This window comes from Choloepus didactylus, chromosome 27 (assembly GCF_015220235.1).
Source record: "Choloepus didactylus isolate mChoDid1 chromosome 27, mChoDid1.pri, whole genome shotgun sequence".
NCBI classification, from domain to species: domain Eukaryota; kingdom Metazoa; phylum Chordata; class Mammalia; order Pilosa; family Megalonychidae; genus Choloepus; species Choloepus didactylus.
The window spans coordinates 8,723,026-8,749,045 of record NC_051333.1 but is presented as its reverse complement, the minus strand read 5'-3'; the positions used below and the strand labels follow the sequence as shown (position 1 = coordinate 8,749,045).

The 26,020-nt window shown below is 49.7% G+C and overlaps 2 protein-coding genes across 7 annotated transcripts in view; one reads left to right on the top strand and one right to left on the bottom strand.

The window, feature by feature from the left end:
* The window catches only part of LIG1 (DNA ligase 1), a 63,262-nt gene extending 62,083 nt beyond the window's left edge, over positions 1–1,179 (bottom strand). Inside the window, exon 1 of one of the 3 annotated variants that reach the window (XM_037819493.1) lies at positions 848–1,179. The gene's annotated coding sequence lies outside the window, so the exon portion shown is untranslated. The remainder of the gene's footprint in view (positions 1–847) is intronic. The other 2 variants (XM_037819494.1, XM_037819495.1) reach the window with 2 other exon arrangements.
* On the top strand, positions 1,115–25,258 carry LOC119521341 (uncharacterized protein ZSWIM9-like). 4 transcript variants are annotated; one of them, XM_037819499.1, is made up of 4 exons: positions 1,115–1,136; positions 2,342–2,626; positions 9,933–10,245; positions 22,793–25,258. In XM_037819499.1, exons 2-4 carry the CDS (start codon positions 2,352–2,354, stop codon positions 24,974–24,976), a joined length of 2,772 nt encoding a protein of 923 aa, XP_037675427.1. In that variant the 5' UTR covers positions 1,115–1,136; positions 2,342–2,351; the 3' UTR covers positions 24,977–25,258. The 4 variants fall into 4 exon arrangements, with proteins under 4 accessions (XP_037675427.1, XP_037675425.1, XP_037675426.1 ...); XM_037819497.1 differs by lacking the exon at positions 1,115–1,136 and adding an exon at positions 1,149–1,318; XM_037819498.1 differs by lacking the exon at positions 1,115–1,136 and adding an exon at positions 1,149–1,322.
* The last annotated feature ends 762 nt before the right edge of the window (positions 25,259–26,020 follow it).

Below are 26,020 nucleotides of genomic sequence, written 5' to 3'. Positions count from 1 at the left end.
GCAACAATAAGCCCTTCCCTTCTGCAACCCTCCTCACGCCCCACCCCTTCCTCTACTCTCTTCTGTGTCCCACACCTGCCATGGAGCCCTTCTCCCTCAAACCCCTTCTGACCCAGGCCACTTTCTCAAACCTATGGCCCACCCTTCCCCGGCCTTGGCCCTCTTCTTGCTGAGCAGCCCCGCCCCTTCGTTGTCCTTTCTCTGGCTCCGTCCCCATACCAGGCACACACAAGGCCAAACCTCTCCCAACCAGAAGGTTCCCAACCCTTCAAGAGGTCTTTACCTAGACCTGGACCTTACAATCGGCCTCTCCCTAGCCCCACCTCCGTCCAGCTGGACCCACCCCGTTTCAGCTGACCTCGCCTCTCCCTCAACCTTCTCGCTGGTCCTACCTGCCTTCAGCGGGCCCCGCATCCCATCACCTTTTCCCCTGGCCCTCCCCTTCCAGCTGGTCCCGCCTCCGCCGACTCTTCCGAGCTGTAGCTGGCCCCGCCCCCCGTCGGGCCCAGCTCCGAATGGCCCCGCCCACTCCCCCAGCCTCTATGGCCCCACCCCGCCCCAGGTGGTCCTGCCCCTCCAGGCCTCTCCTCAGACCCCCTGCAGGCCGACTGGCTCTGGCCCTCGCCTACCCTCTACCAGACCATTCTCCAGCCTGCGGACGTCTCCCCGCCCTCTCCAGCGCCCCGCAGCCCTCTGCCTGCGCTCACCCCTCTCCACCACGCCCTCGGCCGCCTTTGAGCCCCATAAGTCCATTCCCCTGCAGCCACCCCGGCCCGGCAAAGCCATGAGCCCCGAGCTTTCGTCACACGCTGCCCCCAGCCCCTCAGCCCTTAGCGGGAAACCCCACCTGCCTCGCGCCTGCCCCGCGCGCCGCCGTCCGGGGCACCACACTCGTACCCGCTCACCGCGCGACTGCAGCCCGAGTTCGCGCCACGGAATTCGCGCGCAGAATTTGGCGGCCGGGGGCGGAGCCGAGTGGTGGGGCGAGGCCGGGGCGACGACCGCACCGCCTGAAGCCGCCCTTGCCTCCCGGAGGACGCTGGGAGTTGGAGTCCCCCTACCGGGAGGCAGCCGGAAAAGGGGGGGAGCGGGGCGAGCCCTCCCGCAGAGCACGCTGGGAAACGGCCCGCGGCTGGGTGAGCAGGTGTGGCAGCGGGCCGCAGGAGTGTCGCGCGGGGGGAAAGGAGATTCGAGGACAGCCGCGGCGCGAGGCACGGCGGGAAGAGAGGCGGGAGGCCGCGCGGGGCATCCCGGGAGCGAGGGCCGGGCCGGGCATTGGCGCGAAGCATTGTGGGAGGCGGACGCCAATCCGGGGCGGGTAGGTGAGTGGGGAGGGGCGGGAAGGGTGCACATCTGGGGGAGGGGAGAGGCACAGCTGGGTGCGACGGCGGGGCTGGGAGGGACGACGGCGGATGGGGCTGGACCGGGTTGGGGAAGTAGGAGCGAGCTGATAGGGGTTACACGAGGTAGGGAGGGAAGCGCATCTGGACGCGGGGGAGCATCTGGGATGAAGAAGCCCGTCGGAGGATGAGGGGCCGTGTCTAGGAAGAAGACGCACATCTGGGAAGGATGGTGGCCGTAGGTGACAGGACGAGGCCCCAGCTGGACGCATCTGGGGAGGAGGGGGGCCACAAATGAACTACTGGTGACACTTTTGAGAATTGGCCACAAGTGGACGGGGCACGCACCTGTGGGCGAAGAGTCCATAACCGGATGTGGGGAGCACACCTGGAGATGGGAGCATCTCTGGGAAGCAGAGGCCCACAGCTGGATGGCATGTGGGGGTCATATTTGAGGGACCAGCACCAGCTGTAATACTGGAGACTCATCCGGGCAGGGAGCCACAGGTGCCTGAGGAACACAACTGGGGATAAAGGGTCCGTGACAGGATGTGGGGATACATATGGCTGTGGAGCATCTTTAGAAGGGGGCACAGCTGAATGTGGAGCACTGTGGGGTTACAGCCAATTGGAGGCACATGGGGTAACTGCCAAATGTTGGAGGCACATGGGGTTGTGGGGTGGGAGTGGGGCTTGGCTGGTAGTTGGGGACACACGAGTCACATTTTGAGAGAGGGACCCCAGCTGGGCCCAGGGGTCACTTCTAGGGAGGAGGGGACCAGCCTTGGAATTAGGGATCAGGATGACAGGCCCCCACCGTCCCAGGGGTAACCGCGAGGGGAGCGTGTCACAGGTGGGGGTTCAAATCTGAAGGTAATGGGCATATCTGGCCCGGGCCCCACCGGGAAAGGAGCACCAGCACCGAAGGGGCAGACCAAGAGTGGAGAAGTGAGATACCCGGGTAGGGACAGGTCTGATACTCAGCTGTCCCTCTCTCTCAGGCGCCCCAGGATGGAGAGTCCGGAGCCCCCACCCTGCGCGGCTGCGGGGCAGGAGGAGCAGGAGCTGCGGGAGCGGGCTTTTTTCTCGTGGGCGGAGTTCAGTCGCTTCTTCGACGCGTGGTGCCAGCAGCGCCGGGCCCTCTTCTTCGTCAAGAGCTCCATGCACCTGGCGCGCTGCCGGTGGGCCAGCGCGCCCCCGCTCTACACGCTCATCGACGTGCTCAAGTACAGCTACGTGCGGCTCGTGTGCAAGGACGTGCGCGCGCCCAGGCGGCCCGCAGTGGGGTGCGTGAGCCCGAGCCGCTGCCCCAGTGGGAGGGAGCAGGGGGGGCAGGAGCAGGCGTGGAGAGCCCCCCATCCAGAGACCGGAGGGAGACAGGCCTACCGAGACAGACAAATAAACCTTCCAGAGAGGCAGCCAGAGGCCAGGAGGGAAGTGCCCTGAGAAAGGGGTTTGGAGGAAGGGACAGAACAGCCTGAATTTCAGGCTTTGCCACAGATCCATAGAGAGGCAGAGAGAATGAGATGGACACACACACCCTACAGACAGAAAATCCCAGGGATCTGGAGACATGGAGCCAGCAAAAACGCTGAGAGAGCCAGGTTTTCCCAAATAGAACAGAGATTATTGGAAACTGCGTTACAGGGACAGATAAAGATCCATCTATTCAATAAATACAAGACCAGGCCCCAGGCTGGGTGCTGAGGAGAATGATGGGGAGAGTGAGGGAGATGGGGTAAGTAAAACAGGCAAAGTCCCTGCCCTTCTGGAACTTTCAGGAAGTTCCACACATTTCAGGAAGACTGATGTTAAATGAATAGTCTCTCAAGTAATTTCCTACAACTATGTAATGCTATGAAGACAAGGAGCAGGTGAGAAATCCACAAGAGAGCCAGGAACCCCACCCCCTACCCCCCACCCTGTGGCCAGGGGTGTTTTAAATGACCCCAGTTTTAAAATGGGAACATTCCCCATACAGTTGGGTTTCAGCTTCCCTTAAAACAGAGGAAGAGGCTGAGCCTGTGTTCCTGTGTGGAGACAGCTGCCCCCTGTAGACAGACATTGGGACCCAGGATTGCCCCACACCCCACTCTCTGCTGCCTCATACTTGGCAGGGTCACTTCCTCATTTTGCCTGCGTGGCCCCTGTAGATGTATGGGGAGCCAAAGACGGGGGTGGTGCTTAAAAACACAGGCTCTGCCTTCAGGTTGCCTGAGAGAGGACCCCCACTTCCTGGGTAGATATCTTTGGGCAATGAACTTCGCATTTCCAAGCCTCGGTTTTCTTATCTCTGAAATGGGGTCATGGCATTACCTGCCTCTCGGGCTGTTGTGCGGTTCCAGAGAGATTGTGTACAGGAGGATGCTTACCCACTGCCTGGAACGTGGGGCAGCTGGTAAACGATGGCTCTGAGGGGAGTTGAGGGCACAGACTGGAGCCAGCAGCCTGGTGTAAACCGTGGCTCTGATGCTGATTAGCCAGTGCCATTGAGCAAGAGACTTTGCCTCTCTGGGCCTCAGTTTCCTCTTTGGAAAATGGAGGAAGTAATAGTATCTATCTCATAGGGTTTTGAGATAGATGCTATCTCAAAATACGTGTAAATCAATGAGCCAATACGTGTAAATCGTTTAGAAAGGCGTCTGGCATGGAGTAAGCACTCGAACGGCCAGCTCCTCTCATCTGTAGCTATTTATACATTTATTGTTAGGATTACTCTGCTTTCGCACTTATTCTCTGCTTAGTCTAGAAACAAAGATCCAGAGATATGAAAGCAGACACACGTAATCACACAGAAATCCAGAGTATTAGAGCTTGCAAGCAGCTCGGGCTCATTCTTTAATCTCTTTGTTAACAGAACCCAGTTCAATGTAACAAACATATATTGAGCACCTGCTGTATACATGCTCTTCGATGGGCAGCTGGAACCCAGAGCTGGTCTCTGTCCTCAAACCTAATAGAGGAGACAAAGATAAAAGGAACAAAATTGTAAGCCCAGCAGCCCCCAGCAGTGAGAGGTTGAAGGGGTGGATGAGAGGGGGATAAAAGAGGAGTGGTGACCTGGGAGCTTCTCAGGTAGTTCTGGAAGGCTTCTCGGAGGAGGTGACTAGTAAGAAGGACATTGAAGGATTTTATCTGTTTATTTGTGTATGTATTTGATTTAACAAACACATGGTGTGTACTGTGTGCAGGCACTGTCCCAGGTACACTACAAGTATTAGAAGAGGGCAGGGGGCAGAAGGGACAGGACTGGGGATGGACAGGCTGTGGAGGGGGCAGAGTTGGTGCCCCGGGCTCGGGCCTGGTGTCTGGATGGACAGTGGGGTCGCCCTGCATAGGGGACCCAGGTGCGGGGTGCTGGATGAGCCAGTGTGGGGCTCATGGTTCGAGGGCCTTCATTCCCGTACTCCCCTTTGCCCTCAGCTGTTCCAGCAGGGCCTCTCCAGTGTTACAGCTCAGGCACAGCCCGTAGGCTGCCATGCAAGGCAGAGAAGTTAGTGTGTGAGAAGAGGCAGGAGGTGTTGCTGCGAGGGTGTCAGGGCCCAGACCTGGCAGGCCTGAGTCCAGGGCCTGGGACTTTATCCTGGGGGTGCTAGGGAGCCCCAGGAAGGCTCAGAGCAGGGTCGGCTCTGGGTGTAGAATGACACCTCTCAGGCCGCCTCAGGGAATGGCGTGGAAGAGGCAGATCGGAGGCCTGGAGGGTATGGGCTGAGGGTCCAGGGGACACAGATAGGGTTTTATTCGTGGCCATTTCCTTCCCCCTTTTTGCAGATGTTGTGTAGTGACCCCCGAGTCCCCATCCCTGCACCTTCCTCTCTCCTGCTCCAGGGTCTCTCCTTCCCTCCCTCCCTTCCCTGTCCCTCTCTCTCAGCTCTTTCCTATCCAGAATTGATTTCTCAACCGTTGAAAATCTGCAGAAAGATCTTGAAAACCTGAAAAATCAAGAATAAATACATTATGCAGTGAAATATGATGCAAAACGAAGCAATGAAACTTTTAGAAAGAAAAAAAATGGATGTTTTCCTAATAATGGCTACCATTTATTAAGTGTTTACTAGATATCAGCCCCCTTCCTCACCACTTTACATAATTCAATCCTCTTATGTAATCCTCTCGTCAAGCCTGTGAGGTAGGTATTTTTATTATTAGCCCCAATTTCCAGGTGAAAAACCTGAGGCACAGAGAGGTTAAGGGACTCTCCCAAGATAGCACAGCAGCTAAGAGGAAGAACCAGGATTCAGCCCCACACAGTCTGGCTGCAAAGCTCATGCTTTTAATCACCACCCCATCTCCTCCCTCACCCTCTCTCCCTCCCTCCTCCCCCCATCTTTATTGAAATCATGGATTACCAATGTGAGAGTTGAATGTGCCAGCCTTCTACAGATTTTTTGGTCCTAGGAACCAACTTGTTTGTCCATTCATCCAAGAGGGTTTTGTTGTTTTTGTTTTTGAGCACTTACCCTGTGGGTTGCATGTGGGTCTCAGATGCTGCGATTTCAGTGGGGAGCTTGTATTCCGGTGGCCGAGATGGGCATCAGTCAAATCATCATCCCAATGTGTAATGGAATCTGCCACCTGGGGACGGTCAGGGAAGGCCTCCCAGAGAAGGTGACTCTGGTGCTGAGGCCTGAAGGATGAGTAGGAGTTAACTAGGTGGAAAAAAGGGGGAAGAATATTCTGTAGAGAAGAAAAGAACTTGTAGTACATTGGTGGCAGTGTAGAAGGGGAAAAAGTGGGTGGGTAGAGGTTTAGAGGCACAGTGGACAGGACTTGGGAATGGATGTGTGGGATGGGGTGGGGTGGGTTGTGTGTACCAGAGAGCATGGGCAGGGTGTCTGGGTTATATAGCAGGGTTCACTCATTCATTCATCAGATATTTACTTAGCACCTACTGGGTGCCGGGGATATAACAATGAACAAAACAGACAAAACTCCTGCCCTTGCAGAATTTACATTTAGAGGTAGGTGGCGTTATTCCTTGAGATGGGTGGAGGGAAATTGCCCAAAGAGTGAGTTGCAGCTACAATAGATGGTTCTGTGAGATCCTTGAACCCCCCAGAGGGAAAGGGCTATTCTCTGGCAAAATGGACAGCTTCACAGAAGCAGTGGTCTCCCGTGAATGAGGACCTGGGCCAGGGACCAAAACACCTAGGCTGAAAGAAGCATGAATTATTTGCAAACACCCATGAATTGTTCTAGGAAAATATGTTGGGTAGAAGCCCATGCACATTGCCATTTTGGTAGGTCAGATTGCATATTGGCACTTTCTTTTGGTTCCACCGAATACCACCATGGCCACAATACATTTTTATTATACTGTAATTATTTGCACACTTATGATTTTTCTAAATTGGCACTATTATTGTTACTTTAAGGAAAAAAAGACTCAAACTCTTTATTTAGGTAAAATAGAGGCACCTATCTTGTACTTTACCTCATGCATGTAGGAGAAAAGGAGTATGTCAAGGATCCCTTCTTGTCTAACAACAAAATTCTTAAGTATTTATGCAAGTTGTTCTCAACCACTGGGCAAGATCACCCTCCTTGGGGGCATTTGGAAAATTGTGGAAGTATTTTTTGTTGTATGCTACTGGCATTTAGTACCTGGGAGCCAGAACTTCTAAATTGCATTCTATACCATGACAGACTGTATTACATTACACTACATTACGTTACATTACATTAGTCTGTAAACAAAGAGGCCCTTAGGCCAAATCCAACCTGCAGCCCATTTTTGTATATAAAGTTGTATTGGAACACAGCCACACTCATTCATTTACATATTATCAATGGCTGCATTCACAATATAGTAACAGAGTTGAGTAGTTGCAACAGACACCATGAAATATTTACTGAAATACTGGCCCTTTACAGAAAAAACTTGACCGACTTCTACTCTATAACAAAATCTCCCATCAAAAAGTGCTGATACCACCCCCCATAGCGAAACACTGAACCCCTTTTCAGAAAACAGATATCAATTTAATTGTCAGAGAAATGTGCTCAGATTTCTTTTTCCTATTCCATGTCATTTTTTACAATGCCTATCATGACTTCCTAAATTGATTTCATGTAATGAGCTGTGCCCCACAGTTTGAGAACCACTCTCCCAGGCAAAGTCTTGTATAAGAGAATGTTCACTGCAGCATGGTTTGTAAGAAGGCAGAACTGGAAACAATCTAATTATTGGCAGAGTCATGAAATGGAATATTACACAGCAAGTAAAAGAAATGAAATAGAAAAATTCTGAAAACATGATGTTGGGTGAAAAAAAAAGCAAGCTGCCAAAGGATACGTACAGTATGATGCTTGTTTTAGTTTCCTGTTGCTGCTATAACAAATTACCACAAATTCAGTGGCTTGTAAAACCCAAATTTATTATCTTACAGTTCTGGAGGTCAGACATCTAGCACAGTCTCACTGGGCTAAAATGGTGTCAGCAGGGCTGTGTGCCTTCTGGAGGCTTAAGAGAGAATCCATTTCCTGGCATTTTCCAGCTTCTAGAGGTCGTCTGCCTTCCTTGGCTTGTGGTCTTTTCTTCCAACTTCAAAGTCAATAACAGAGCATCTTGAAATCTCTCTCTGATTCTGATCCTCCTAACTCCCTCTTACCTTTATAAGGACGCTTGTGATTTCATTGATATCCCCTCCCACAGATAATCCAAAATAATCTCTCCATTGCTAGATCCTTAAATTAATCCCCTCTACAAAGTCCGTTTTGCCATGTGAAGTAACATAGTCAGGGGTCCCAGTGATTGGGATGTGGACCTCTGTAGAAGACCATTTTTCTGCCTAACTCAATGCTATATTTATACAGAGTTTTTCTGCATAAACTTTTTTTATTCAATTTTATTGAGATATATTCATATACTATACAGTCATCCAAAGTGTTACAATCATCTGTTCATAGTACCATCATATAGTTCTGCATTCATCACCCCAATCTATTTTTTGGACATTTTCCTTGTTACCAGAAAAAGTGAAAATAAGAATAAAAAATAAAAGTAAAAAAGAACACCCAAATCATCCCCCCCACACCTTATTTTTCATTTAGTTTTTTGTCCCCATTTTTCTACTCATCCATCCATACACTGGATAAAGGGATGTGATCCACAAGGTTTTCACAGTCACACTGTCACTCCTTGTACACTGCATTGCTATACTGTCATCTTCAGGAGTCAAGTCTACTGGGTTGTAGTTTGATAGTTTCAGGTATTTATTTCTAGCTATTCTAATCTGCGTAAACTCTTTAAAGTGTCACATCTTTAACAGAAAAGTGCACACATCCTCTTTGTGCAACCTAATGAATCTTCACAAAATAAAATAGACATGTAACCAACACCTAGAGCAAGAAACAGAACACCTCCAGCCCCAACAGACCCCCTTGTGCCTCCCACAGGGTTAACTACTCAAGGGTAACCACTATCCCGTATTTTAACAGCAGATGTTAGCTTTGCCTGTTTTTAAACGTGCCCTAAATGGGAATCACACGGTGTGTTCTCTTTTGTGTTTGGCTTCTTTGTTACAGGAGGTTTATGTGATTCCTCTGTGTTGTCGGGGATAGTAATGGTGTGTTCATTTTTATTGCTGACTGGTGTTTTAGGAACATGTCATGATTTATTTTCCCACTATGTCCTTGGATGTTTGGGTTGTTTCAAGTGTTTTGCTAACATGAATAGTGCCATTACGAACATTCTACTGTGTGTCTTTAGGTGCTCTCATGTATGTGTTTATCTTGAGCAGAATAGCCAAGTCACAGGAGAGGCTTATGGTCGTTTCCTGTAGATACTGCTACACAGTTTTCCAACGTGGCTGTACCGCTTTACACCCACCAACGATGTAGGACAACTCCAGTTGCTTCACATCCTCACCAAAACTCGATATTATAGTCTCTTTCATTTTGGCCATTATTGCGGGTATGTAGGGGTATTTCCTTAGGTCTTTACTTTGTGTTTCCTTAATGACTAATGAGTTTGAGCTCTTTGTCACATCTACAGAATTCTAAACACAGACGCAAGCCTTCCATTATTTATAGATGCATAAAAGCCTGTGGGAATGATAATACCCAATTTTGATAGTGGCAACCTCTGGGGACAGAGGAAGGTCGGAGAATTTGTTGGGGCAGTGTTCACAGAGGGCCTTGATTTGTGATGCTGTTCCTGAAAAATCAGAAGCGGATATAGACTGGCATGTTTTATTTCTTAAAATTGTTTGAGGTGAACATAATAAAACATTCATTCCTTTTTTGATAAAGCCAGGGGTGGAGGGAACAGAATTGTAGCAAACCCACAGGGCTTCCCTTGTTCCAGGCACTGCCTTCAAGTGCTTTACCTACATCAACTCTTTTAAAACTCCCAATAATCCCGTGAGAAAGATATTATTATTATTTACCCCCATTAACAAAGGAGGAAACTGAGGCACGGAGACTTTTAAGTAACCTGCCCAAGGTCACACAGCCGGCATATTCTTAAGGCCCTCTACTCTTCTCTATGCCTGAAACAATCTTAAATTAAAAAAAAAAAAAAAAGGAGAGAGGAAAGGAAGAAGAGGGCAGCAGGTGATGTGACGGCGGCGGTGGTCCTTCCTCCCGCAGGCCCCCCCGGCCCGGCTGCCCGGCCTTCATCATCGTCAAGCTGAGCCCGCTGCGGGACCGCCTGGTGGTGACGGAGTGCCAGCTCACCCACTCGCACCCGGCCTGCCCGCTCGAGTTCGCCTACTACTTCCGCCCGGGCCACCTGCTGGCCAACGCCTGCCTGCCCGTGCGCACCACCAACAGGATCTCCAAGCAGTTCGTGGCCCCCGCCGACGTCCGCCGCCTGCTCGCCTACTGCAAGGGCCGCGACCACGGCGTCCTGGACGCGCTCCACGTGCTGGAGGGGCTCTTCCGCACCGACCCCGAGGCCAAGGTGGGGTCTCGGGGAGGCAGGGCGGGGTGGGGGGCAGCCACGCCGGAGACTCGCGGGCGCTCATCCATCTGCCCACTCATCCGTCCACTCCCTTCATTCATTCATTATTCATTCATTCATCTGTCCACTCCTTTCGTTCGTTCATTCATTCATTCATTCATTCAATAAGTACTTGAGCGCTTCCTGGGAGCTGGGCCTTGGGGATGCAGCAGCCAATGGGACAGAGGCCGCCCCTGGTTGCCTGGTTCTGTGCTGTCAGCCATTTGTGGGTTTTGAGCACTTGAAATGTGACCAGTATGCTGAGGAACTGAAATTTTTATTTAATTTTAACTCACTGAAATTTAAATAGCCACTTGTGGCTGGTTCTAGTGGAAGAAATGGACAATAGACCAGATGTAATACAATGTTGGTAGGATTGGATGCTAGGAAGAAGGGGAGCCGAAGTGATGGATGGTGCACAAATGAGAAGTATACAGCTTGATGAAAACAAAGTGAAGACACCCGTGCACCCATCACCCAGATCAGGAGTTAGACGAGAGGGTTCTGAGTGTCATAAAGGATAGGGTGAGGGCTCGGAGACTGGCTGTTGCGAGGGGTGCTATTTTAATTTGAGTGGTCAGGGAAGGCCTCTAGGGAAAGAGTGTTGGAGCAGAGAAGACAGAAGTGAGGGAGGGGTCACCCATTCAGTAATCCTGGGGAAGACAGTCCCAGGCAGAAGGGACAGCCAGTGCCAAAGCCTGGAGGCTGGAGCAAGCTTGCTGTGGTGGCAGGATAGCAAAGTGCTGCTCCTCCACGAGGAATCTTTCTGCTGCTTTGATCTGGTTTCAGGGCTGGGGTGGACATGAAATTAAGAGAAGAAAAGAAACGAGAAAGGAGAGGGGAATACTGGTTCCTCCACCTGGCTGTGCTTTTGTCTCTCATTCATGGGAGAGGCCCCTCCTCAGGGTGGAGGTGAGATGAGAACCCACTCTCCAGATTCAGGTCCCATCTCTTACCCAATAAGTGTCCTTGACTGAAACCTCAAACCAAGCCAGGCCCTCTCTAAAAAGAAATTCTCTTTTCTGCCCTAATTTCCCTCTGTTCATATGCAATATTGATAATAATTTTGGCTAACATTTATCAAGCACTTACCTTGTGCCCTAAGTGCTTTACATATTTTAATTCATTTAAATCTCACCAGCATCTACCATTCTCATCCTGAGCTTACAGATGAGGAAACTGAGGCACAGAGAGGTCACATAACCGGCCCGAAGGCACACAGCTCTTTTATGGCAGAGCTGGGCTGCAAATCCACACTGGCTCCAGGGTCAGGCTTTTTTCCACTCTGCTGTCCCTAGTTTGGAGATGAGGCTCAGGCCCCTCCACACTAGTTTCAGCCTCCTGAGATCTGAGGGCCCAGCCCAAGTCAGTTTGCAGCTCTATAAAATGGGGATACACACAGATTCCCCACCCCACTGGTCTTTGTTGAGGTATTAACTGTTATCCACTGTCCACCATGAAATTAATAAGTCTCTGCTGCTTGTCCCTGGAAATGCCCTATGTAGAGTTGCCCCTGCAAGACATAGCTCTTTCATAAATGAAAGCCTTCCACGTGAAGGAATTGTCCTTTCAACTTCCATTTTGAAGGAGGTCTTGGAGTCTAGGCTAAACTGAGGTTGGCTCCTGGGTCTAGATTTTTTCCCACTTTAATATTTGTAAAGGAAATGAGGAAGAAGTTTGGAAAACCAAGATACAGAGACCAGTGAAAGGGTTATTCTCTTTCTGTATGTTGAAATATTTATTTTTCAAATATATAAAACATGCACAAAGTTCTAAATTCAAAAGGGACAAAAGGGGATATGGTGAAAAGCCCCCTTGTCACTTTTGCCTCCCCAGTCCCCTCCTCAGAGGCAGCCAGACCGACATATCTCTCCAGAGGTATTCTATAGTCCGCTAGAACTTTCTGCAATGGGAATGTTCTGTATCTGCACTGTCCAGTCCAGTTGCCACTAGCCTCATGTAGTTCTTGAGCACTAGAAATGTGCTTGATAAATTTTTTATCTTATTTTAATTAATTGAAATTTAAACAGCTCCATGTAGGTAGTGGCTACCATATTGAACAGTGGAGCTCTGCACTTAGGCCAACAAACTTGTGTGTCTGCATTTTTAACTTTTCTCTCTTTTTTTGCCACCCCCACCCCCAACACACACACCAAGGTAGTATGTCATACACACGGTTTAGCCCCTTGCTTTATGTGTTGGGGAGTGCCGCATGTCAGCATCTTTCATTCTTCCTGTGCAGCTGGTTGAATTCCTCTAAGAAAACTCCAGGCTCCTGACTTGAAGGCAAAGGCCAGGCTGCCGGCTTCTGGGAGCCACTTGGGGGAAGAGGGCTGGGGGTCTGGAATCCAGGCAGCAAGATATACCAAATCCCCCTATTTGGGGCTCAGATGTCCCTATCCTCAGATGGCCTGGTGTCCCCAAGGCCATTGGCCCTTTCTGTTTTAACTTCTCCATAGAGTAAACCTCCAGACATCTTGGGGGTGGGGATAGGGGAAGAGGGAAAACATGGGATCTAGAGATCTCACTGCTTCCTAAACAGCCCTCAACTAATCCCTTTTATTTTAACCTCTCCCCTTCCCCACCCCACCTGGTGTTGCCAATTTCGCTTGAGGACTCTGCTGTTGGTTCTTGGCATCCCCCAATTGCCGGCTTAAGGATTCTGATGTGTGTGTGTGTGTATGTGAGTGTTTGTGTTAGGGGCTGGGTGGAGTGGAGTGTGCAGGGGGGTAGATCAGCTCGTCCATCTGCTTTCCAGCTTCCCAAATTTTGTACCTGTTGTCTCCTTTCCTATGGCCCCGTCCTCATGGATCCTTGCCTTTAAAATGAAAAGAAAAGAAACCCTTTCCTAGGGCTCGAGGTTCAGGAAAGAGGGTGACTTCAGTCCATCACCTTTACCCAGAAATTTCACCTTGCTTTTTTTCATTTATAAGATTGATTTAAAAGATTCTATATTGTCTTTATTATCTTCCCAAGATGAGGCTAAGTAACAGTTGGGTATCGTTCTTTCCACTTCCCATGTGCATGCCAAAGAGGAGATTGCTTTGAAAAGCTGAGTGCTGGGACCCCCTGAGTTGGGGTGGCTTGCTGGGTTTTGGGAGGGGGGTAGGACAAAGGTGTGCCCCAAAGCCACAGGCAGGGTGACTGCTTCAACCAGGGAGGTGTTACAACTTTTTATAAACTGCTCAGAGGCAGTGATGAAGCGCTGAGGTATCCCATCCTTGACCTTATTTTTGGCAGATTCCAGGATAACCAGGAAACAGTGAGCAAGCAGACTGTCTGGGCAAAGTGGGACCTTGCAGAAATGCTGTTGCCTTCTCTTTTTGCTTCCCTATGGTGATGTGTAGGCTTTGCCTCCTGAGAAAGGTGGACATTGATCTGAGTGTGATCCTTTTAGAAATACTAGATACCAGATGTTGGATGTATGTTCGCTCACCAATGAAATGCTGTTTATCACTTATTAAGAAATAAGATTAAAACTAAATTATCAGAAGCATTAAGACTGGCTATAGAAATGGTAGATCAATAGTAGAAGATTTTATTGGAACACATTTCAACATAAAAAGGTATTGAGAGTCTTCGTCACACTGAGGTTTGAGAAAAACTGAACATTGAAGTTATCCAGTGACAAGGAAAAAAAGGAAACAGGTGTTAAACAGGAAGCAGTTTTCCAGCTTTCTAAGGGCTATAAAAGCCATTATAGGTAGAATGCAAAACACATCCCACCCCTTCAATTAGGCAGCTCTACAAGAAGAAGGAAAGGGTTTGGTCACCAAAATCACACCAAGGCTACTGACCTTTAGTTAGTAGTTACACAAGGTACAATCTCATGGAGAACAGTTTGGTACTTTCAGAATGACAAAAACACTCACCCTTTGGGAGATTTTCCTGCAGACATGTTGCAGAGGAGTGGAATGACTTACATACAGTGTTAGCCATTGAGGCATTGTCGGTGAAAGCAAAAGATTGGGACAACAAAAACTCCACCAGTGGGTAATGGTTATATAAATATCCATCCACGGAATGCCATGCAGCTATAGAAAAAGATTGAGGACAACTCTAGGAACTGATTTAGGAAGATCTCCAAAATAAATTTTTAAGTTTAAAAAAAAAAAGCTAGGTGCAGGACAGTATACCATATGCTGTGTTTTGTATATAAAAATGGAGCACTTTATATATATATAATGGAATATTGGCTTGTATTCACAAAAAGAGACTCTTGAAGAATCCCAAGACATGCAAATGGGAGGAAGAATAGCAAACAGAAATGGGGTGGCTAGAAAATAGAGGTGGGAGTAAGACCTTTCATTATATGCTTTATATTGTTTCAGTTTTGGACCATGTGAATTTATATTTGCACATTTGAATAATTTTAAAAAAAAAGATGGAAAATAGACAATGTGCTACCCCCATTTGTAGAAAAGAAAACTGTCAGTCAGGATGTGCTGGGTTTTGCTGTAATAACAAGCAGCCCACAAATCTCAGTGGCTTAATTCACTGAAGTTTATTTCTTGCTCATACTGCAAGCCCACCATGAGTTATCTAGAATACTGCTCATCTGGATCTCTCTGGCACCCAGGAAGATAGGGATCCATCCAGTCATCCAACATAATTACCATATCTGCCGGGAAGGGCTGTTAAAGCTTCTACCCAGAAGTGCCACCCAACTTCGTGTTCACGCGCACTTCATTGGCCAGAGCAAGTGACGTGACCCTGCAAGGGGCAGAGAGATGCAATCTGACCACATGCCCCAGGAGAGGGGAGACAACAATTACTTGGCAAACAGCACTAAAGCCCACCCCAGGCTCATAGGGAGGGGGCTGTTTCACCAGGGATCTGCCTGAGTCCTGTCTGAATATGAGGCTCATGTTTCCCATTGATCTGAGGTTACCCAGGCTTCTCGCAGCTCAGTTTCAGCTTTTCTCTGTCTTTGTGCCTCTCAAAGGGAACGTTCTCTAGTTCTCTATGCCGCATAGCTTGTATTTTACTTCAGCCCAGCCATTTGGGGCATGTGATACAGTAATAGCCAGAAGCATCCTTGCATTTGTATTGTTATGTGCGAAAAGCTTTACATACATTCTGGCTCAGATATTTACTGGCTGTGGGACTTCCAACAAGTTGCAAGCAAAGTATTTAATTTCTCTGAGCTTTAGTTTCCTCATCTGTAAAATGAGGATAACAATAGATGCTACCTCAAAGCGTTAGGATTACGGTTTGAGGTGTGTGTAGTAATAGTAGTAGCAGCAGCAGCAGCAGTAGTGGTGTCTGGAAAGTAGAAAGCCCTATATGTGGTAGTTACTGAGCTATTATTTTTATTCCCTGAATATATTCTTCAGGACAGTGTGTAGAGAATAGTATCACTCTGATCAAGTGAAAAAGGAAGGACGTGTGTGGTCACATACAGGAAGAGGTGTGGATGGAAATTATTAAGTGGCTTGGTTTCTGATGTTAGCATTTGTGGTTTCTGCCATCTCTGGTAGTTGCATACCAGTACCACCAAGGCGTGGGTCTGAGGTGACACAATTTGGGTCCTCCAAATCTGCTCCTCCCTGGGCCTCTGCATCTGCAAATACACTGCCACCCACCATGTGTCAAGCCAGAAGCCCATGAGGCAGGCCTGTCTGATCACTTGTGTGAAGGCTGTGAGGCATGGTGGTCAGGATACAGACTCTGGGCTTGGGCTGCCTGGGTTCAAGTCCCAGCTCTGCCACTTACTACCTGCGTGACCCTGGGTGAGTGACTGAACCCCTCTGTGCTTCGGTTTCCACATCTGAAAAATGGAAGTGATAATAATAATATCTGTTTTATTGGTGTGAGGATTGAAAGAGTTCATGGCTAGGAAATGTGCCTGGCCCAGAGTAACTGCTTCACATGTGTGTTGTTTTCATTAGTTCTCTGCAGCACTTTATACACCCAAAGTCATCTTGTTTATATTTATTCATCTTTGGTCTACTGGCTGTCTCTTCCTGCTCTAAGGTGTGTCTTGTTTTTCCCTGTCAGTGCCCAGACCCAGCACTTGGCACGTCATAGGTACTTGGTAAATATTTACTAAATGAGTTCATTCATTTACGTGTTACCTACCTTCATCAAATGTCACCACACTCCTTAAATATCACCCACCCATATCTCCTCCCACCCACCTTTTCTTTTTCCCCCAACCATTCCTAATGGCTTGAATGTGGATCCCAGCTCCGCCACTTGGGCACATCACTCCCCCAGTGTAGTCAGGGATTCCCGAGACCACCCTCAGTTTCCGTGATTCACTAGAAGGATTCACAGGACTCAGAAAAGTTGTTATACTCACAGTTATGGTTTGTTACAGGGAAAGGACACAGATTCAAATTGGCAAAGGCCAAAGGTGCATACCGCAGGGTCCAGGAGAGACCAGGCAGGAGTTTCCAGTCGTCCTTGCCCAGGGGAGGCGTACGGACAGCACTGAAGTCTCCAAACAACAACATGTGATAACACGCATGGAGTATCACCAACCAGGGGAGCTCACCTGAGCCTTGGGGTTCAGGGATTTTATTGGATGATAGCATGACTGATCATCCACATGGTTAATCTTAGTTCCTCAGTCTCCAGGCCCTCCAGAGGTGGGTGACCCAGGACCCCACCATAAATCACATTGTTAGCATAGACTACCTGGAGTGTCCCAAGGTTCCAGGTAAACAAAATACTCTGAGGAGCAGGATATTCCAAGGGCTCAAAGGTTACCTCCTAGTTGCCAGACAAAGACCAAACCTTTCTTTGGAATGTGCTGAGTTAACCCTTTACTGCACACCTGGAGTTTTTTCAGCCTCAGTTTCCATATATACAATATAAGGAAAATAATGGCCCCCTCTCAGTGATGACCCTCACTTGATCAGAGGGTCCCCACCCCAATCCCAGTCCCATCAGCCCTTCTCTTTAGCACACCCAACATGCTCAGATAATAATAATAACAGCAACAGCTGACCCTCACGCCAGCCACTGCTACGCTTCACCCAGATTGACCCAGTTCATCCTCATAACAACTTTGCAAAGTAGATGCAGTTACTGAAGTCCAGAGAGGTTCAGACACTTTCCCAAAGCCACACAGCTAGCGTGTAGATCAGCACAGCTAGGTAGTAGAGGAACCTGGATTTGGTCCCCATGGTCTGGCTCCGGGGTCTGGGAACTCAGCTATCGGGTCACCTTGCCTCTTAGCTGAAAGCACTGGTTGTGCTGTTGTCAGGGGAGACATGGCCAGTCCTTTCTCTTTTGAAGGCCTGTGTCAAGCACACAGTAAGTCCTCAAAAAATTACATTTAATGAATGAATGGGTGTGCACGAAAAGCTTATATGTCCCTCTTCAGAAAGAAAATCCAAGATCAGGGATGTGAATTTTCTTTTTAAGAATTTGGAATTCAGCTTCTAATCAGTCAAGTGCTTGCCAACTGGAAAATTCTCAAGGCAAATATATTTTGCAGTATTTCCTTTTCTCTTATTCCTTTCTTCCAAGGAGAAAAAGATAAGATTCACCTAATATTATAGTAATATGTATTTTAAAAAAAAATCCATTAAACCTATGAAGACTTTTTTCTTTAAGTTAGATTCTAGACCAGTGCTGTCAAATAGAATTTTCCACCATGATGAAAATGTTCTCTCTCTGTGCTGTCCCATAGCTTCGTGTGGCTATTGGGCACTTGAAATATGGCTAGTGTGACTGAGGAACTAAATTTTTACGTATTTTTAAATTTTAATTAATTTAAATTTAAATAGCCCCATGTGACTAGCGGCTGCTGTTTTGGCAGAGCAGCTCTGAAGTGCAACATTTGTTGAAAGAAATTAAATCATAACAGTGTGAAAATTAATGATAGTTGAAAAAATTATAGTAGTATTGTAACTAGTTCAGCAGTACACTTAGAAGACTTTTTCAGAAAATGCATTGAATTCTAAAGCAATGCTGAACATATGATTTCAGGGTTGGAAAAGCAATTTCCTTGTTCTTTCCACTCTACTAGACCATTTTTGTTTTGTTTTCTTTTGTTTTCCTAACTTTTTATTGCAGTAACCTATATAACACTCAAAATTTCCCATTTACTTGTACTTTCAAGTATATAATTCAGCGGTATTAATTGCATTCATGATGTTGTGCTACCTTCACCACCATCCATTATCAAAACTTTTTCGTCACTCCAAACAGAAATTCTGTGCCCAGTAAGCACTAACTCCCCAATCCCCCACTCCCCACCCCTCAGCCTCTAGCAACCTCTAATCTACTTTCTGTCTCTACCTTTTTATTAATGTTTTTTGAGATGTTTTGTTTTGTTTTCTTGAAATCTGGGCACTATGCATAGCTTTTTTAACGGGACTTGTAGGATGAGGTAGGATTATGGCAGAACGGTTTGTGGACAGATCTAGGGTTAAACTGGATTCGAATCCATGGGTCAGCTCTTGGAGGCACCGGCTAAGGGAGCCCTGGCTGCTGGCCCTGGAGAAGGGGCCCCTGGCTCATAGCTGCTAATCCCTGCTCCCCATCAGGTGGCTTTGTGGCAATTATGATGAGAAGGTCAAAGTGCCTGAGGCCAGGGCAGTGAAGGGGGTAGAAGATGAGGTCACAGGGACCCATAGCTGTGGTGTGGACTCTTGATTTTACTGTAAGTGTGGTGGGATGTCCTGGGAAAGTTTCTCAAGGAACGGAGGGGTGATCTGATCGGAGTTTTGGAAATGCCCCCCTGGGTGCTTGTGACACCCGCTTGGAGGCAGGAGCCCAGTGAGGCGGCAAGTGCTGATGGTGGCCATGGGGAGAGGCAGAAGCTGACAGTCTGGATTCATTTTGAAGGACCTTCTAGAACTCAGGGATGGATTGTATGTGAAAGGTGGGGAAAGAGAGAAGTCAAGAAAAGGCCCTGAGTGTTAGGCCCGAGCTATCTAGTGGAGGATGGGACTGTGGGCTCAGATGGGGCAGACAGCAGAAGGGCAGGATGGGGGTGGGATGAGAATCAAGTGTTGCTTTGGGTTGCCAAACTCCAGGTGTGTCAGCCATCCAAGGGGCCCTGTGGCTGCAGAAGCAGGTGGGGATGTGGGTCTGGAGCCTGGAGATGCACAATTGGGAGTTAGCAGCTAGGGATCATGAAAGCCACAAAAATGGATTAAATGGAGGAGAGGAGAGGGCCATGGGTGGGTGCTGTGGCCTGGTATCATTTAGAGGTTCAGCAGGCGAGGAGGGGCGTGCAGAGCTGCCTGGGAGGAAGGAGGAAAACCAGGAGGTTGCAAAGTGAACGAAGCCAAGAGAAGCCTGTGTTTGAGGAAAGGGGCAGGGTCGTCACTGTACTGAATTATGCTGGGAAGACAAAGTCAGACTGTAATAACGGATGCAATTTGATAAGTGTAGTCGTCCTAAGCGCTAAGCACCTCTCCACAACCCTGTAATATAGGCATTATTATCCCCGTTTTGCAGGAAACTGAGGCTCAGCGAGGTGAAGTCCTTGCCCAAGGGGACACAGCTAGTAAGAGACAAAGCCAGGATTCAAACCCAGAGTCCATTCACTGAACCTCCACTCCAGAGAGCGGGCCACTGGAAACAGCCAGCCACTCATTCATTCATTCACTCACTCTTTTAAGATGTATCGAGGTGATGCTCAAAGCATCAGGATGCAGCAGGGAAATGGAACTACATCCCAGTGCACATGTGGTTTACATCTTAGGGAGGGTGAACAGGCAGTGGGCAAATCAGCAAAAAGACAAACATGCCAAAGGGTGATGAGTGCCAGGAAGAAAAGAGGCCAGAGAGATTTGCGGTGTTTGCTAACACAGTGTGGTCAGAGAAGACCTTCATGAGGAGGTGATCTCTGAGCAGAGATGACGACTATAATAATAGTGAACACTCTGAGAGCACTCACTTTTTGTTAAGTGAACAATAATAGTAATATTACTTGTCAGGCAAGGTTCTAAATGCTTTAATTCATCTTATCCTTGCAATCACAGGAAGATGGAGGTTAGGGAACTTGCTAGAAGCCAGACAGCCAGGAAGTGGGGGCTCCAGGGTCTGAGCCCAGATAGTCTGGTTCCAGAGGCTATGCTTATAACCACTGTCCTGCCTCCCATTTCATAAAGGAATGAATATTCAGTTCACAGAAGAGAAACCAGGAGCACAGAGAGGCTAAGAAGGAACATGAGACACAGGGAGGTTAAGTCACTTGAGTGATGATAACCCAAAAATGTAAGCAACCCACTCCTTGCCTGTCTCAGACTTGAGCGCACATGACAGTCACCTAGTGGATCGGTCAAAACCCAGGTTGCTGGGTCCCACAGCCAGAGTTTCTGACTCAGGAGGTCTGGGATGGGCCCCTAGAATTTGCATTTCTGTCAAGGTCCCAACAGGTGACGCTGAGATCCCACTTTGAGAGCCACTGTCCTAGACTGTCTCTCAGCAGGAGCAGCTGAGGCTCAGAGAGGCTGAATCTCCTGTGCAAAAGCAACACAGCCATTAGAACTGGGCAACCCAGCTCTAAAGTCAGTGTTTTTTTGTTTGTTTGTTTGTTTTTTTTTTAATTCAGTTTTATTGAAATATATTCACATACCATACAGTACTGTTCACAGTACGATCATATAGTTATGTATTCATCACCACAATCTATTTCTGAACATTTTCTTTACATCAGAAAGAATCAGAATAAGAATAAAAAATAAAAGTAAAAAAAGAACACCCAAATCATCCCCCCCATCTCACCCTATTTGTCATTTAGTTTTTATCCCCATTTTTCTACTCATCCATCCATACACTAGATAAAGGTAGTGTGATCCACAAGGTTTTCACAATCACACTGTCACCCCTTGTAATCTACATTATTAGATTATCTTCAGGAGTTCAGACTACTGGGTTGGAGTTTGGTAGTTTCATGTATTTACTTCTAGCTATTCCAATACATTAAAACCTAAGAGCTGTTATCTATATAGTGCATAAGAATGTCCACCAGAGTGACCTCTCGACTCCATTTGAAATCTCAGCCACTGAAACTATTTGGTCTTATTTCGCATCCCCCTTTTGGTCAAGAAGATATTCTCAATCCCACAATGCCGGGTTCAGATTCATCCCTGGGAGGCATATCCTGTGTTGCCAGGGAGATTTACACCCCTGGGAGTCGGGTCCCACGTAGCGGGGAGGGCAGTGAGTTCACCTGCCAAGGTGGCTCAGTTAGAGAGAGGGCCGCATCTGAGCAACAAAGAGGTACTCAGGGGGAGACTCTTAGGCAAAATTATATGCAAGTTTAGCCTCTCCTTTGCAGTAACGAGCTTCATAAGGGCAAGTCCCACAATCAGGGGCTCAGCACATCAAACTGCCAGTCCCAATGTTTGTGACAACATCAACACCAGTCCAGGTGAGGAAGTTCAACACTTCTGCACCTTCCTCCAGCTCCTCAGGGGGTAGGCTGTAAATATATTTTTTATTCTCTGCCCAAATTACTTTGGGATGTGTTACTATTTCACTCTAACCTATACTAACCTACCATATCTCACTTCCTATTCAAAGTTCCGTGTAATTGTGGTGTTTGAACAAACCAACTGTAGAGTTATACTGTTTAGAAAATATAGATCCTGCACCAAATAGACATCTCTTCTCTTGGTCTCACTTGGAAGTTGAAGTTTTAAAACACAGTTAGTTTCGACCTTTCCCCTTTGGCCCGGTTTGCCCTAGTCTTAACCAGATCTGCTTCATTCATATCACTAATTGAAGTCTAGGCTCTTTTTCAGCTTTTTTTTAACAGTTGCTGCATGCACTAATACTGATTGGTATCTGTGGAGCTCTAGGTCTGAGTTTTAGGTGTGTCAGAGATACGCATTGTTCCAGAGACCAATCAGGTTATACACTAAGGGATCAGCCTCTCAAAGTTTAGAGATAGGCATTACAATTCAGGAATAGAGTTGACTGCTGTAAGAGCTTACAATCTAGGGACTATTAAAATAATCATGTCTCCCTTAGGCTATGTTCTAAGATTCAATTCTGAGTTTACACATTGTAGTTAGTCCACATTGGTGAGGCATTATAGTGTTTGCCTTTATTTCTGGCGTACTTCACCCAAATACTGTGTACAGAATCCATTCACCTCATTGTGTGTCTCACAGCTTCACTCCTTCTCCTAGTTGCTCAATATTCCATTGTATGCATACGCCACATTCACCATTCTGTTCCTCTGTCTAAGTACACTTAGGTCACCTCCACCCATTGCAAATCATGGTTACTGTCTCCAGGAACAACAGTTTGCAAATGTCCATTCATGTCTCTGCTCTCAGATCTTCAAATGACATACCCCATAATGAGGTTGCAGGACCTTATGGTCCCCACATACTTAACTTTTTGTGGAACCACCACATAATGTCAGTGTTTTTAACCTTATCCTGGCACTGCCTCCTGCCGGCCAAAAGGATAAGTGCATGTGCCAATTAAAGAAGGGATACCCATTTCCCCAGAAAGGTAAACTGAGGCGCTGGGCGCGGCGACCTCGGCCCTCCTCCTCACGCCCCCATCCTCCTGTCCCTCCGCCCAGGTGAAGCTGGTGTTCGTGGAAGACCAAGCCGTGGTGGAGACCGTGTTCTTCCTGACGTCGCGCACAAGGGCGCTGCTGCGGCGCTTCCCGCGCATGCTGCTGGTGGACCGGTTGCCGGGGCTGCAGGGCACTCTAGATCTGCTGGCGGTGCTGTGCGTGGACGGCGCGGGCCGCGCGCGCCAGGCCGCCTGCTGCGTGGCGCGCCCGGGCACACCGAGCCTGCTGCGCTTCGCGCTCGCCTCGCTGCTGCAGAGCGCGCCCGACGTCAAGGGCCGCGTGCGCTGCCTCACGGCCGGGCCCGAGGTGGCCGCGCAGCTGCCCGCCGTGCGTCAGCTGCTGCCGGGCGCGCGGGTGCAGATCTGCCGCGCGCAGGGCCTGGAGACGCTCTTCAGCAAAGCGCAGGAGCTGGGCGGCGCTGGGCGCGAGGACCCGGGCCTGTGGCCGCGCCTCTGCCGCCTGGCCGGCGCGTCCTCGCCCGCCGCCTACGCCGAGGCACTGGCCGAGCTGCGCGTCCACGGCCCGGCCGCCTTCGTTGACTATTTCGAGCGCAACTGGGCGCCGCGCCGCGACATGTGGGTGCGCTTCCGCGCCTTCGAGGCGGCGCGCGACCTGGACGCGTGCGCCTTGGTGCGCGGCCACCGCCGGCGCCTTCTGCGCCGCCTCAGCCCCTCGCGCAGCGTGGCGCAGTGTCTGCGCGACCTGGTGGCCATGCAGTGGGCCGACGCGGCCGGGGAGGCGGCGCCCGAGGGCCCCGACGGCAGGGGGCAGCGGCTGGAGGGCGAACCAGGGTGTGGGCCCCAGATGGTAAAGGAGAGGATGGAGGCCCTAGAGACTGGGGACTGGGGAGGGACACTAAAAGAAGAAAATATTTGGAGGGGGGCCCAGTTGGAGAAAGAGTGGGCAAGAGGATTGGAGACTAGAGACCGGGGAGGGGCTCGGTTCGAAAGCGAGAAGGGGAAGGGATTGCAGATCAGAGATCGGAGGGTCGTCCAGTTGGAGAACCAGAAGGTGAGGGGGCTGGAAGGGAGTGTCTGGAGAGAGTCCCAGTTGGAGAATGAGCACATGAGGGGGCCAGAAATCAGAGATTGGAGGGGGCCCCAGGTGGAGGTTGAGCAGGACTGGGGGCGGGAAGTTTATGTCTGGAGGGGGGCCCAGGTGGAGGACCCGGGAGTAAGAGGACTGGAAGGGTACGCCTGGAGGGTGACTCACTTCCAAGACCGAAGGATTAGGGTGCTGGAGACCACAGACCAGAGGGGCCAGTATGAGTATGAGGGGGCCCAGGATCTAGAAGAGGGCACCTGGAGAAGGGCCCAGTTGCAGGACGAAAGGGGAAGCAGATTGAAATCCCAAGGCTGGAAGGGACCCCAGTTGGAAGGGGAGAAGGGGAGGGCGCTGGAGGTCAGAAACTGGAGGGGCAACCATTTGGAAAAGGCCCAGGAGATGGTCCCTGAGAATGGAGACCAAAGGGGGGCTCAAGAGGGAGATGAGAAGAGGAGGGGAACAGAGGTTGGCAAAGAGAGGGGACTGAGGTTGGGGGTCAAAAGAAGAAGGGGCCTAGAAGATATAGTGGTCCAGCTGGGGGACACGAGGGTTCCAGGCCTGGAGAATGGAGATGAAGGGGGACTCCAGTCTGTGGGCCCCAAGAGCAGAGCAGGACAAGGGGTGGAGTGGGGGGACCTAGGAGGGAGGTATCCAGGGCTGGGGAATGGAGTCCTGTGTGACACCCCCATGGGGGCTGTGTTTGAGGGGGACCGAGAATGGGCAGTGACAAGGAGGGTACACATGGCCACAGGGGACAGCCTGCAGAAAGGAGGTGAAGGAGAAGGACCAAAGGAACCAAAGAGGCCTTGCCACCCCCCAGGGGACAGGGAGTTGGACTGGGAGCCCCTGGCCAAGTTCCGAGCAGCCTGTGGGCCCGAGCTGGCAGACCTGGTGGCCGAGGAGCTGACCTTTGCCAGGCAGCATGGGACCCGGGGTTTCCACTGGACTGGAGCTGGCTTTGCCCTTAAGGATGGCACCTCAGACTTCTTCCTGGACGGTGCCCTGACACACTGCAGCTGCTCCATCCACGCCGCCCGGCATCTGCCCTGCCGCCACCTCTTTGCAGCCCGCCTCCTCACCGGGGCAGCCTTATTCCACATGGACCTGCTCAGGGATTGCTGGGGGAGAGCCCCAGAGCCCTGACCCTTCCAGCCCCTGCCCGCCACCCTCCCCTGTGAGGGTGAGAGCATCCTGCGATTCCAAAGATAACAGGGCTGAGGCCCAGGGGTCTCCCCCAGGCCCTCTGGCCACCTCCTGGGTCACCCAGGGACCTGGTCTTGGCAGTTGGTCTCTCGGGGTCAGAGGGGAAGCTGACAGTGGTCTCAGGTCCTGAAGCCTCGGCTGCGGGAAGGTGACGCTGGCCAGGGTGACTCCTGAGGGAATGTGTGCCAAGAGGTGTAGACAGGGTCGGCTGGGGCAGAAGGCAGGAAGGGGGCATGGCTGGGGGGAGGGGGAGGAGCAATGCTGAAAGAGATGGGGAGAGTCAGGGCAGGAGTGGGCTGCTCAGTCCAGGGAGTGGAGGGGGCGCAGGGAGAAAAACTAGGGTAAGAAGAAATGAAGGAGAGGTGGAGGCAGGCGTGGGGGAGAAGGAGATAAATGGAGGAGAGAGGGCAAGAGAAAGAACGAAGATGGAGAAGAGCGGGGCAGGTGGGAGAAGAGATGGGGAGCAGGAGACCAGGCTGGAGGAGGGGGAGTCAAAACAAAGGGAAGTTATGGAAGATGAGGGCAGAAGCAAGGGAGACAGGATTTGGGTATTTCTCCAAGGCCTGGAGGCTTGGCTCCCCTCGCTCTCCGGCTGGTCATTCCCAAGCAAGACAGGGTCAAGGGGTGACTGGGCATCTGGTGGGATGGTGTGGAGACTCTCCAGTGGGGGAGGGGGCCTGTCTGACACTTGCGCTTCAAGATTGGAATAAAGCGGTATTATTTTGGTTTCTGTGCTGAGGTATTGGCTTCCAGGGGGAGGGTAGGAGGCACAGATCCAGGGGGAAATTGAGATGGCCCCAGCATTCCTTCTTTGTTTTTTGTTTTTTTGTTTTTTCAATTCCTTCATTTTTCCTATCACCAAGTCCTACTGGGGCTAGAAGGAATGGAGGAACCACAAATGATTCCTCCCCAGGGCAGCTCAGGTCTCACCCTTCCCTGCTTGGAGCAGAGCACCGTGATGGCAACCTCCCAAAATCCATCAGT

Excerpts from the sequence above, each read along its gene's own strand:
- LOC119521341 (XM_037819499.1), top strand. The coding sequence starts at position 2,352 with ATGGAGAGTCCGGAGCCCCCACCCTGCGCGGCTGCGGGGCAGGAGGAG. Across the intron at positions 2,627-9,932 it reads CCCAGGCGGCCCGCAGTGGG|GCCCCCCCGGCCCGGCTGCC; the intron begins GTGCGTGAGCCC and ends TTCCTCCCGCAG. Across the intron at positions 10,246-22,792 it reads GCACCGACCCCGAGGCCAAG|GTGAAGCTGGTGTTCGTGGA; the intron begins GTGGGGTCTCGG and ends CCCTCCGCCCAG.